This window comes from Poecilia reticulata, chromosome 7, assembly GCF_904066995.2.
Source record: "Poecilia reticulata chromosome 7, P_reticulata-male-v2, whole genome shotgun sequence".
Classification (NCBI taxonomy): Eukaryota; Metazoa; Chordata; class Actinopteri; order Cyprinodontiformes; family Poeciliidae; genus Poecilia; species Poecilia reticulata.
The window spans coordinates 15,545,117-15,558,174 of record NC_088836.1 but is presented as its reverse complement, the minus strand read 5'-3'; the positions used below and the strand labels follow the sequence as shown (position 1 = coordinate 15,558,174).

Sequence of the window (13,058 nt, the reverse complement as noted above, 5' to 3'; positions counted from 1 at the left end):
GAATTTCTGTCATTTATATTTCACTTTCGTTGTTGGTGAAAAGAGCAAGAGAGACAGAAAACGAGTCCCTATAGTGATGCTAACCAGCATGCCATTGAGTACATTGACTCATTGTTAAGTGAAGGGACAGAGACAAATTATATTTAACTTGTTTCTCTAAGACAAGAATGCTACATGTTTAGCAAGATATAAAAGAATCTTGCTAAATATCTCTAAATATCTCCCTTCACTGATAAAAGCAGGTAAAATAGAGGCTATTAGACTAGCTAAGCTAGCTCAGCTAACAGGTTGATAACTACACCCTCCCTTCTTCTTTGTGCTTTGCAGTGCTGTATTTTAATATGTTACAATGACATGGTCTCTCAAACTGTAGACGTGAATCTTATCTGGTCTCCAGCAATTACAATTTACAATACTCGTAATCGAAACTTTAGATATCGTTTACAACAGAGCGTCCAACATGACTAAGCAATTTGACTGTCAAACACAAAGACACGTGGACGTGTCATACTGATGCACTGGCATCTTCATTGACACAGATATTTATGTCTCAGAGATGAACTGAGGCTTTTGAGAAAGGGACTGACTTTTGCATAGTGCTTTGCTGTTTGTACAAATTGTTTTGAAAAAGGCAATTACTATTTTGCAAATGTCAAGGATGATTCAAAAATGCACCAAAACACCTGAGAGAAACAAAAGCCTCTCCATAGCCTGACATGAGCATGGTGAACTCAGGGTGATATCCACTGTTAATTATCCAATCCATCCTGGTCATCAGGACCCAACTCCCTCAGTGCTGCCTCCAGCCCGGTCGTTTTGACCTCATCATAATCCATCTAGATGACATCTCACTAATTAAAACACGCTCTTTTCATGGTTCTTAGACAGATTGCAGTCAAAAGGATTCTGTTCCTGTAATTATTTTTCTTCATTTTGCAATAAAACTGTAACACATGTATCTCCTCTCTCAGTGTGTTTCTGAATGTGTGCTTAAAAAAAAAAGACTCAACCCAAACAAGACAGCCATTTTTGTTTTAGGGGGATGCATTTAACTGATTCTGTATGTCACGTTAAAAAAAATTAATTATAAAGTTATCCATCTGCTTTTCTGGGGTTTTATATGATGCTCAGTAAAATTCAAGCAGAAATCAGTGAAATCAATGGCTTATTGTGTTCCCCATATTTCCTGTCTGATATTTTTTTTGTTATGTTTGTCTTGATTGGTTTTTCTCATCTGCTTTTATGATGTAATTTATTCAGAAAACACTGAAGGGATCTGAGTTGTTCAGTTCAGTGTTTGGCCGATTCGGTGTGGTGTGTTTGTGTGCCCTGACATGTGACAGGAGTAGGAGGAGGAGTGAAGCAGGGCAAAGGAAAGCTATGAACGACACACAGCGAGAGAGAGGGGGAAGAAGGGAGGGATTACCACTTAACTTTACTTATTTGCACAGGATATAGTAGTAAACACTTTTTTTTTATGTTTACACTTTTTCCTCTAAGCTGCAACACGAAGGCCCTACTCTGTCTTAAGTTTATGTTAGTTAGCTGTCTGATATTAGCTCTTGTTTATTAGCCTTCAAACAACTTGTCAACAGCCGATCGATCCGAGGACCGCACTGCTCTCCCTGCTGGTTTACTTTAGCCGACTCTCGTAGCGGGAACATCCCCAGAACCAGCGGCGCTACAGCGGGGAAGGTAAGCCAACACGGTAGCCAGAAAATGCTGTCTAGCGCAGCGGAATGTGAGCTAACTGCTAACAGCTAGCTAATAGTACTCAGTCAATATCAAGGTTAACAGCTAACTAGCTGAGATGGCTAATAGAAGCAAACTGGGAGACTAGTTCTGAGTGTAATGCAGTTTGTTGTTGGACATTTTAAACCTGGTTAGACGCGTCTATCCTATTTTTCATTATTTCTCAGTCGCCTGTATCCGATTACAGTCGTGGTAGTGACTCAGTGCTCAGTAAGTTAGCAAATACTTCCGAGAACCAGTGTGACAGGTTGTCTGCTCGGACCACCCTCCACACTCCCGGGATTTAATTTCTGGAAACCTGACAGAAACCACAGTCTGGCCTTTGTATGTCATTGACCCTCAGTGTATCCGCTTCGTCTGTTGACTTCTAATAAACAATGTGTTTTTCAATCACGGCTCAAAAAGCTACGGACACTGATTGGTTTCATCCGCTAGGGGGCTCGGGGGGTAAAAATACTACCTCCCTCCCCTTAAAGCTCCTCTGTTCCTCCAGCCCATAAGTGCAGCGCAGTGTGTACATAGTGCATGCACCCTTTCCCCTTAAAGCAGCTCAAAGACACACTGTGCACCCTGCCAAGCAGCTGAGGCAAACAATAATACAGATGTTGCCATGCCGCAGCAGAGAGAGCAAGCTTTGAGACAGAGGAGGAAAAGGAGACATGACCAGGATGCAAGCAGAAACTGGGTGGTTTGCTGATCCTTTGGGATTTATACATCTAACGTCAGGCGGCTACTATTTCGTAGACATGTTGTCTTTATCCCTGTTGCTTAGCCTCTCCGGAACCAGAGACGATGTCATTAGTGTCTTTTATTATAAGAAATCATGGACCCTGAGAGAATCAGAGAGACACATGATCCAAGCTTGAAGTTTCCACAGTCAGAAATGATTTGAGGAGCCATGTCACCTGCTGGGGCTGGTCCTCTTTCTGAAATCAGAGCAGCTGTCTATCTGGAAGAGCACTTCATTCCTTCCTCATCTGAAAAGATTTATTAAAACGCTGATTTCTTTTTCTTTTCTTTTTCCAACAATGCAGACAAACGGGGGCGGGGGGCGGCTTTTAAATCTTTACTGTCTTAAAACTAAAAGCAGTGCTACAAAGTAATCACATTCATACCACACTGCATTAGAGTAAATAATATTTAGTTATTTCATGTAAACATGTGATATACATTTTTTTTGAGAAACTAAATTTATGTCTTTCCTAACCAAGATGAATGCTTGAAATATTTCCCTTTCTGAATTGTAGGAGCGTTCTTTCAGCTAGATGAATCGCAGTCTGCAGTAGTAGGTGGGGGAAAGACTCATAGCCAGATATCTGTGGTCACCCACATTTTTTTTCCTGGCATCTTTTAACCCCGAGAGCTGCATGATGGAAACCTGTAACAGTTCTGAAACCATAGCTTTTTTTTTAACTCTTGGATGTATCTCTGACACTAGCAACGAGGCCCCTTCAGGTTTTAGACTCGCGCTGTTATTTAGTTATTTCAAGCTGCATTTAATGCGGTGAAGACCTTGCTTGTGTCTTAAATGTTCTGCAAATCTGGATATAATCTCACAACATGTCCATCAGCATCTTGAGGTCTTCAAAACAACAAACAAGTAGCGATAAAGAAACAGCCCTTTGAGTGATTACAAGATCACCCAAAGCGTTTTTCAGATGGCTTACCAAGATAATGTTAGTCTAAAATTGCTTACAGTGCTTCTACCTGCATATTTATACACAAAACACAAATTAAGAGGACTGTTTTGGGTCTGCTGCATGTTTTGACATGCTTAAAATCAGATTGTTAACCCCTCACATCCTGGATATTACATCGACAGCCAGTTGATACGCAGGCATGTGGAGCCGCTTAAATGTTAGCAGCTGTACATTCTTGCTCTGCATATAGTCCACATGAAACATACATGCGGTTATTTTTATACTGAAAAATAACGTTGTTTTTAGAACGTCAAGCTGTGATGGCTACGTGACATGAGATGAGCCGCCGAGTTCAGCTTCAACAGGAACCATGGACGGGTTTCAGCAAACGGCCACAGAGCAGCATAGCAGGGTAAATGGCTACTGCGAGGCCAAGTCTCCTCGGGACAAGGCGGACGTCAGGTGGACGCCTCCGGAGGAGGAGTCGGCAGGCTCGGACAGCTGCGGGGCCGCCGGCTCGTCGGGGACGACGGACCTCGGAGAGGTGAAGACCAGGGAGAGTGAAGACGAGGAGGACAAGGAGGAGAAGGGGGAGGCGCTTCCTTCCCGGGGCCTGAAAGGGGAACAGAGGAAGAAACGGAAGGACGGTGAAAATCAGGACAGCAGCCACAGCAAGGACAACGGCGCATCATCAAGCTACACAGGTGAAAGCACGGAAAGGAGGTGGCGAAAAGGGACACAATTCACGAGCTATAACATTCCTGCTCTTTTTAAAAACGGCAGATCTCTCCCAAACGTCTTCACCGTCGCTGTCGGAGCAGCTTCGTCTGGGCAGAGAAGACAACGCAGCTTCTGGGATCAGCGTGGAGTGCAAGGTCTGTGGGGACAAGGCGTCTGGCTTCCATTACGGAGTACACGCCTGCGAAGGCTGCAAGGTAACAGTTTAGCCGTCTCAGCAGGAGACATTGCGGTCTTACAAATATCGGTAACAATGTTTTCTTTGTGTGTGTGTGCGCAGAAAGTTGTAGTTGTTAAGCCGGTTGCATTGTCTCCGATTCAGGGCTTTTTCCGGCGGACCGTGCGGATGAAACTGGAATACGAGCGCTGTGAGCGTTCTTGCAAGATTCAGAAGAAGAATCGCAACAAGTGCCAATATTGTCGCTTCCAGAAGTGCCTGTCTTTGGGAATGTCCCATGATGGTGAGAGGGGAAGAGCTCTCGCATTTAAGGCTAAACAGCAATTTTATTAATCGAAGACGTAGAACATTTAAAACTGCAGTGTGTCACTTTTACAAGAACATGTATTATTAAATTTTTTTTACATATTTGTTAAAACTCTCACCACGTCGTGACAGTTTAATGAGACAGATGATCTGTGAAAAAACAGATCTCCTCCCTGAGCTGCTATTGCTGTTTGAAGAAATGCACCAAAAACAACCAATCAGAGCCAATTTGAGGGTCTTAGCACCGTCAGTCATGCTTGTGTATGTGCTGTAAAATGTACTTGCTAACTAGCCTTAGTATTCGTGTCAGGCTAAGTTGTGGTGAACCAGCTGAGAGAGCCAGGAGGCATGAGCACGAGAGTGATTGACGGCACTAATACCCTATTCCTGGCTCTGATTGATTATTTTGGACTCTCGGAGATGGCAGTGGAACTTGATTTTTCTCACAGATTAGTTGTCATACTATACTGTCACATCATAATGACAATTTTTTTTTAAATGTAAAAACCATATGTTTTTATAAAAGTTACATACTGCAGCTCTAACATGGCATTTTGTCAAATAAAACCAGACTTTAACTGATTTGTAATTGTGATATCCATGCGTGCGCGTTTCCCCAGCGATCCGATACGGACGCATGCCTGAGGCGGAGAGGAAGAAGCTGGTGGCGGGCCTGCTCGCAGAGGAGCTGAACCTCACCAAACCGGGCGGCTCCGACCTGAAGACGTTGGCCAAACAAGTGAACACAGCCTACCTGAAGAACCTCAGTATGACCAAGAAGAGGGCCCGCAACATCTTGACGGGCAAAACCAGCAGCACCGCAGTATGTTTTGGTTTTAGCCGGAAAAACGCATTAAATTCAGCCACAGCTAAACCTTTCCTCAGACTCAAACTGAGTAAAGTTGATTTTACTCAAATCTAAAGGACCGGGCACATTTCTGCCGTTGGCTAAAATGTAAATTATTTAAATGAGGTCAACATTATTTACTTTTTGTGTCGACATTTTCTATAAAAACCTTAACATTTAAGGTTATCCAAATACTTTATTGGCTTCATATTAGCCATAAATAGTTTCTACAAAGCCTGGAAAAGCTTGGAATTCGATCTAAGTATTTTCCAGCCTTGAATGGGTTTGTAGAAAGAAAATATTTGTAATTCCAGGTTTTGTTCTGCCCATTTATTCGTACAAATTTAAGTTGGGAGAAGTGTGAAATTTGGCTTGGAAAATGTGGGATTCTTTTTGCATCCCATATGCCACATATCGCTCCCTTATTATCGTGTCAGAACTTGGCTCAAAAATATTAATTTGGATTAAAAAAATATATTTCAAAGTATTTTATGTTAAACCATTGGTAGTTGTGTGAAGTCATAAAATCAGTCATGTCACTGTGAGCTAACTAATGAATGCATATGTTGCATGTTCAAGCAAAGAAAAGCAAAATTCATCCGTCGTACCAGAAAGAGCAAAATGATAAAGTGTTTCAATGCGTCCATGGAAAATAGCAGCTTTTTTGGCTTCAGTTTAATTTGTGAGTGAGTTTTCACAAAGTAGAGTAAACGTCTTTTGCTCTGGGTGCTTTGAGGCCTGTGATTTTACATAGTATTCTAGGTATCTGTCTTTAATTTTTGGATAAAATGCTAAATCTGTGATTTTAGAAGTATTATAATTTCTGAAAGATTGAGCAGTCTGGCACTTGGCAAGGATGCCTCCCTGGTGAGGCGTCTCTGGCCACATTTTCACTGGTAGGAGACCAAGGACATGCTGGAGGAGCTGGTACGAGTGGCTGGGCAGAGGGAAGACTCTGTTTCTCCGCCTAGGCTGCTACCCCTTCCACCTGACCCAGATAATGGATGGATGGATGGATGGATTGAGAAAAATTAATATTAAGTTGTTTTTTTTTTTAAGTTATAAACGTCAGTGCACAGAGGTGCATGCATAATATAAAATGCTCAAGTGAAAAATGGTCAACAGTGTTGGGTAGGTTTCATTTGAAACAGAAAAGACTCAGAGAGGGATTCTTGTATTTATTGTACGCTCTAAGCTGGTATTTGTTAGATTAGAGGTGGCTTCTGACGTTGTTTTCATCCGTGGCAGCCATTTGTGATCTACGACGTGGACACGCTCTGGAAAGCAGAAAGCGGGTTGGTGTGGAGCCAACTGGTTCCCGGCGCACCGCTGACCAAGGAGATCGGAGTACACGTGTTCTACCGCTGTCAGTGCACCACGGTGGAGACTGTGCGAGAGCTCACCGAGTTTGCCAAGTGCATTCCAGGGTTTGTGGACCTCTTCCTCAACGACCAGGTGAGTCGCCGTCTCCTCGCCTCACGGAAGCCACGGGCAGGCTCGTTTTCGGACGTGCAGAAGGCACAAATGGACCCCCGTGCGTTGCTCTCTGCAGGTGACGCTGCTCAAATACGGCGTTCACGAGGCTATTTTCGCCATGCTGCCGTCTCTCATGAACAAGGATGGGCTTTTGGTGGCCAACGGGAAAGGCTTCGTGACGAGGGAGTTTCTACGCAGCTTACGGAAGCCCTTCAGTGAGATCATGGAGCCAAAGTTTGAGTTTGCTGTCAAGTTCAATGCTCTGGAGTTGGATGACAGCGACCTGGCCCTGTTTGTTGCTGCCATTATTCTCTGCGGAGGTGAGATGGAGAGTTTGTGGGTAAAGTGTAAACAACTGTTGTGTGGTGCAGGTAATGTTTTCTTCTTTTCTTTTCTTTTCTTGTTTTTTTACAACACCTTCATTTTCAAAGAAAAAATTAACACATATTTCCACCCATGTCGGCCTTTGATCTGAGTCTGACCAGCCACAGTCAATAATTTTGGTTCTCTTTTTGGTGCTTCTCAAAACCAAACATCCAGTTCATTTCATTGGTGGTTTATGCTTCATATCAACACAAAGCAGAGTAGGATTTCTCCTGGAGAGAAGCATTGTGCTCCCATCTGCCAGTCTAGGTTTAAAGCCACGTCTGGTAGGGTTGCAGTTCTGTCACATTCATCTCATTAATTTAACAGTGCTTACTTAGTTGTCCAAAGTGCCAAAATTTTTTATGTTATCATTACCGACCTCTGCCGGTTTTTTCCTGACCTATCTGCTGCGTTCCTTGGTTTTCATGATGGCATTTGTTCTCTAACAAACCTCAGATGCATCCACAGTGCAGCTGAGTTCCTACCGAGGTCACATGACACCCATGAAAACTCTGCTTACTAATCAAAACACTTCTGAAAGAAATAGTTTGGATTTTATTTATGTGCATCGAAGTAAAGGGGCTGAATACATTTGCATTACATAATATTCAGATTTTTTTTATTCATAAAAAATGTTAAAGCTGTGTTGTTGTTTTTTTTCTTTCTTTTTTCTTCTACAATTAGGCCCTACGTTGTGTTGCCCCAGCACAAAAAAAAAAAAATTAAAAATCATAAGCAAGACAATAAAACTGAGATTGTTTTTGTGGGAAAATGTGGAAAAGTTCAAGGCATGTAAATACTACAAGGTCGTGTTCTTGGTGTCTGGTTGCGGGCTGGCTGGTGTAAGCCTGACGATGAATGCTAACAACATTGTTTCTTCGCACTTCAAACGCCCCCGAAGTCCACTCAAATATGTATTTGCTTAGCTAAAAAGCTTGTTGTAACATTTAAAATGTTTAAAATTGTTCTAAATTCCCCCTTCAATCCCAGCCAGCATTGGCATCTCTTTCAAGAGTTTGAGTGGGCCCCAACAGTGTTTTTGATTAAAACACCAGTTCTTACTACAGTACAAAGGTTCTCGACCAGGATGTTGGCATTTGTACAAGTTTTAAACAGTCCTAAACTCTTGACTTTGCCCTACTTCGCTGTGGTCCCTCCTCCGTCTCCCTTTGGTGGCAAGCCGTCAGCGTTGTTGTTGAGTAAGGCAGCTGTTTTTTATAAAGTCAACAAAGAGCCTCAGTGTGTTTTTAACTGTGACATCCACGCTGAATGACCTTAACCACTTCCACGCTTCCTCTCAGAAGCGTGGAAGTGTTGGCATCGTTTCTCTGTGTCTGGTCTGCACAGATCTGCCCATCGGATCTCTCGATTCCTGCAGGAATAAATGCAACACCAGTTCAGGTTTTGACGTTTCTACCGCTGTATAAAAATGAAGCGTCTTAGAAAAGAGTTTCTGGCATGAGAGTGAAAAGAAGTGAAAAAAATAAAAATAAGGCTGACACAGCATTTGACTAGATCAACACAATTTCTGCATCCTGAATCCACCCTATTTCTGGTCAAAAAAAAGAAAAAACACATACGAACGCAGTTATGTTCTGTCAGCCTGGATGTATAAAATATGTCTGTACAGGAAGGCAAAACTGTTCAAACCCTCATGATGTTAACTTCGTAGCTCGTCATTGTGCTGATATGGCATACATAAATATTAGTAAATGATGGTCCAGGATCACTTTTCTAAGCCAGATTGCCATGGATTTTTCAGACTTTTCTTTCAGCTACGCTACTCTAGAGAAGTTTAATACATTCAGAAATGCAGTAATATGTGTTGCACCAGCAGGTGGCGATGTTAAAGATTCGTAGCTTCTGTTTTCTCTGAAACAGACTCATTTTCTTCTTCAGATCATTTCACACTTAAAAGAAACAGAATGAGGGCAATATGAGACGGGGCGGGAGGGTATAATAATTTTTAACATGCAATATCTTCATGCAATATAATGTTGGTATATAATTTATAATGATGTTATATTATTACATTCGTTATGCTTTAAAAGATACCATCTCTAATATCATTTTCTTATTATAAACAGACTTGGTCGAATGAAAAGTTTATTAATAATACTCACCAAAGATCTTTATTTGATAAGTGTGTGTGTACTACAACCTTCAATCAAACTAACTCATAAAAATGTGAATTGAACTTTATTCACAGTTTATTTATGAAGACAAAGTTGATGTCTGCGAGTGACATTTAAACATTAAACAGTGTTGATTTGCTGTCTTCAGATGTCTATAGATAAATACTAAGAAAAAAATTGATACGGGAAAATAGTTTGAATGTTAGACGTATACTAATGCCGAATAAGAGCAGAAGGTTTTCTTATATTAAACTGACATGATTTTATATTTGATTTGCCACATTACAGCTCAATTCAAGTATTTTACAGATTGATGACTCATTCAGAAAGCAAATAAAATGGCAATTTCACTACCTGGTTGGTCTTAAAATAACTGAAGTTCAACAGTTTCTTTGGAATTTCTCTAAACAGTTTTCATTTACCAAGTTCACACACATTGCTAAAAATAACCTGTATTTACTTTAGGATCTTCCATTTCAAAATTTTTTCCAAGTTCTGTAGTTTGTAACAAAGAGCTGCTACAAGTTAGTCCAGATGTGATAAAAGCAGTGAAACAGTCCTACAGTATATTGCAGTTCAAAGTAATTTTGTTGCTTCATTACTTGAAGAACCATAAGGCACTTTTCAGCCATGTTCAAAGTTAGTTGTTTGTTCTTAAATGTTCAGAAAATATTACAAAAATTGGAGTCTGGATAATTGACGCATGCTTGGTTTGTTACGACCTCACGATCCATACCAGCTATCCCCGCATAAAATGAATCCTGAACTAAAAGCTGCTCAGATGGGAGTCTAAATTGATTTCTTTCACACCGACAGAAATATCTACAAAAATTAAAGAATCTCCTGGTGTGACTTGCACCAAAATTCATGCAGGATTGTGCCATTTCATAAGTATTTTGTAGCCTGTGCAGCCAAAGAGAAGCAGATGCACGCGAGTCAAAAATGTTCAACTTCTGCTCTCCGAATTAGGTTTTAATGTCACGTAATCTCTGCTTTATCTGTATCACTGTTGTAGTCTTGGGTTGTTGATTACTGTAAAATATCTTCCTGTTCCCCCTAGATCGTCCCGGGCTGATGAACGTGAAGCAGGTGGAGCAAAGTCAGGACAGCATCCTCCAGGCCCTGGACCTCCACCTCCAAGCCAACCACTCTGACTCTCTCTACCTCTTCCCCAAGCTGCTTCAGAAGATGGCCGACCTTCGCCAGTTGGTCACGGAGAACGCTCAGCTCGTCCAAAAGATCAAAAAGACTGAGTCGGAGACCTCGCTCCACCCTCTACTACAGGAGATCTACAAAGACATGTATTAGAGAAATCTCCAGCACAGACTGATTTTTGAAGCAATACTGTTACAAACAGAATCGTTCGGTTATATAATAACACACTGCATTCAGTGAAAGCACTGTTTTCCATACGTTGGCATGGATTTGAACTCACAGATGAAGCAGATTCACTTTGCTAGGGCTATCACAATCAGGAAAGCTCCCACAGTATCAGCGTTGCTCTCACCGCGCGATGAGCATCTGGAATCATTTGCTGCAAAAACGCCTTAGTTTCCCACAACGGCCACCTAACAGGAAGAGTGATATGTTTTCTTATAGAGGCTGCTCCTGTTTCATTCTCATAGCAAAGCTGACCCCAGAGCAGTGTTTAGAGAACGCAAGGGAGAGTGAGAGAGAACTTCTCCTCGCTCATCCGTGCTTTGCGTTCCGCTGCAAAGGGAAAACATTTCATGTTCCTACGCCAGTGGTACAGTTGAAATGGAAGAGGGAGATCAGGGTTTTTTTTTTCTTTTCTTTTTAGAAAGAGTGATTGTAATTATTTTCAGAATTGTATTACAACCGAAGATGCACAAATTGGTATTTGTTTACAACATCATCACCATCATCATCATCATCATCATCATCGTCGTTGTTAACCCTTCCACCTTGCCATTTGGTTTGAAGAACACAAACTGGGGCTGGCTCCAGCAGTGTAGAGCTCTCTTAGTGTCTGTGCAATATCATTTCTGTTTGTCAATAAATGTGAAATCCAACTCATTTAGGTTTTGTCTTAAAAGCCATTGACCCAAGTGAAAATAGTTCAACTTAGTGGACACTATAAACATGTGACTTGCAAAAGTATGAGGGACAGCAAGCTTTCTTTCATTCGTGCGGGAACCTGAACTCGCCATTCTTCGGTTTTGTTGGCGCATTTCTCTGTGATTATGTTACAAATTATTTGTGTTTGTTGATGATACTGTTAGAGCAAATGATGAATTATGCCATTTCATGGATTTAAGTATATTTGTTTATCCATGCCTACCTGTTTAGATTAGGTTTTACCAAATATATTGTCATGCAAACCAACAAGCTTTTCTTGAACATGAACGTGTTGAATTCCATGGTGCAGGAGGACTTTATAGGAAACCAGCATACAGAACCATTATATTGTGACTGGCAGATTTGATCATAATTGAAAGTCTAACTCAGCTTCTGATTTTGTATTCAAGATATACACAACCCAAAAGTACTGTTCACTTTTGTGTGTCTGATTTATGTTGCAGCTTGACAGTTTTGACTTTCTTCTGCCAGTTCTGATTTACGCAATTCACCTTTCAGTAGTCTCTTGTGCTTTTGTCTTTATCCCCATCTACCTCCAAATGTATGAATATTTCACTGTCTTATCGAATCTTTGACATTTATTTTTGCCTTAATCCCTATTATTAATGCACCTTGCAAAATTTTGTATCATCGGCTCACGTCAAGTGTGCTATGCAAAGTAAAGGATGTTGGTTGGGTCTGTGCATGTCATGGTAACTGGATTTTCTCACCAGAAAACAGTAATGGGAGGGGGAAAGAAATGAGGAGTTATTTGATTTTGTTTTAAAATGCGAATTATTCAGTACAACCAATTTTTGCTATGTGGTCAAAAAAAAAAAAAAAAAAGATGTACGTTTTTGTTATATTTAAGATAGTGAAATGGTTTTTAAAAAAAATGCTCATTTTCCTCACCTTCCACATCTCAACATGTGCCAGAAATACGCGTCACTGCGTGACGTCATTACCTATAGGGATGAATGAGGCTCCACAGTTTGTTGTTTTTTAAACACGTATTCTCGTCCAAACCCTTCAAAATTTTATACATAGTTTCTTTTCATATGTTCGTGTCCATTCCTGTTTGCTTGTGGTGATAAGCTACGTGGAACAATACCTGTGAGTTGTAAGATACAGCTCCTCCGAAAATCACTGCATCAGTCACACATTTAAGGTGCCTGTTTGGGAATTTTAAAAGTTTATTTTTTTGTTTTTTTGACCACAAAAAAAATAAATAAAAATAAACAGGCACATTTTAAAATAAAATATATATTTGCTCATTTTTTGGAGTTGTCTTTTGATTACTGGTTTCTAATAAGAAAATCCATTTACCGCAGAGATCTGATAAAGCAAGAAATTACACCAAAAAGTGTAAACTAAAAAAGCTACCTCTGTACATGATGGGTTGAATAATTTGTTTGCAGAAGCATGTAGTAGAACTTGAAATATTTTCCTATGGTAACATGTATAACCTATATTCACTTTTTAGTTTAGTGATTTCTCACATATAAAACAGAAATGAAAACACTGATTTTTCTCTCGTTTTT

General features: G+C 40.7%; 1 protein-coding gene across 1 annotated transcript; it reads left to right on the top strand.

Annotated features, from left to right (window-relative positions):
- Positions 1-1,333: 1,333 nt before the first annotated feature.
- Positions 1,334-13,042, top strand: ppardb (peroxisome proliferator-activated receptor delta b). Its single transcript, XM_008413546.3, has 8 exons — positions 1,334-1,695; positions 3,699-4,096; positions 4,176-4,327; positions 4,453-4,591; positions 5,235-5,437; positions 6,710-6,916; positions 7,014-7,257; positions 10,499-13,042. The coding sequence occupies exons 2-8, from the start codon at positions 3,763-3,765 to the stop codon at positions 10,744-10,746; spliced, it is 1,527 nt and encodes a 508-aa protein (XP_008411768.1). The 5' UTR covers positions 1,334-1,695; positions 3,699-3,762; the 3' UTR covers positions 10,747-13,042.
- Positions 13,043-13,058: the final 16 nt, after the last annotated feature.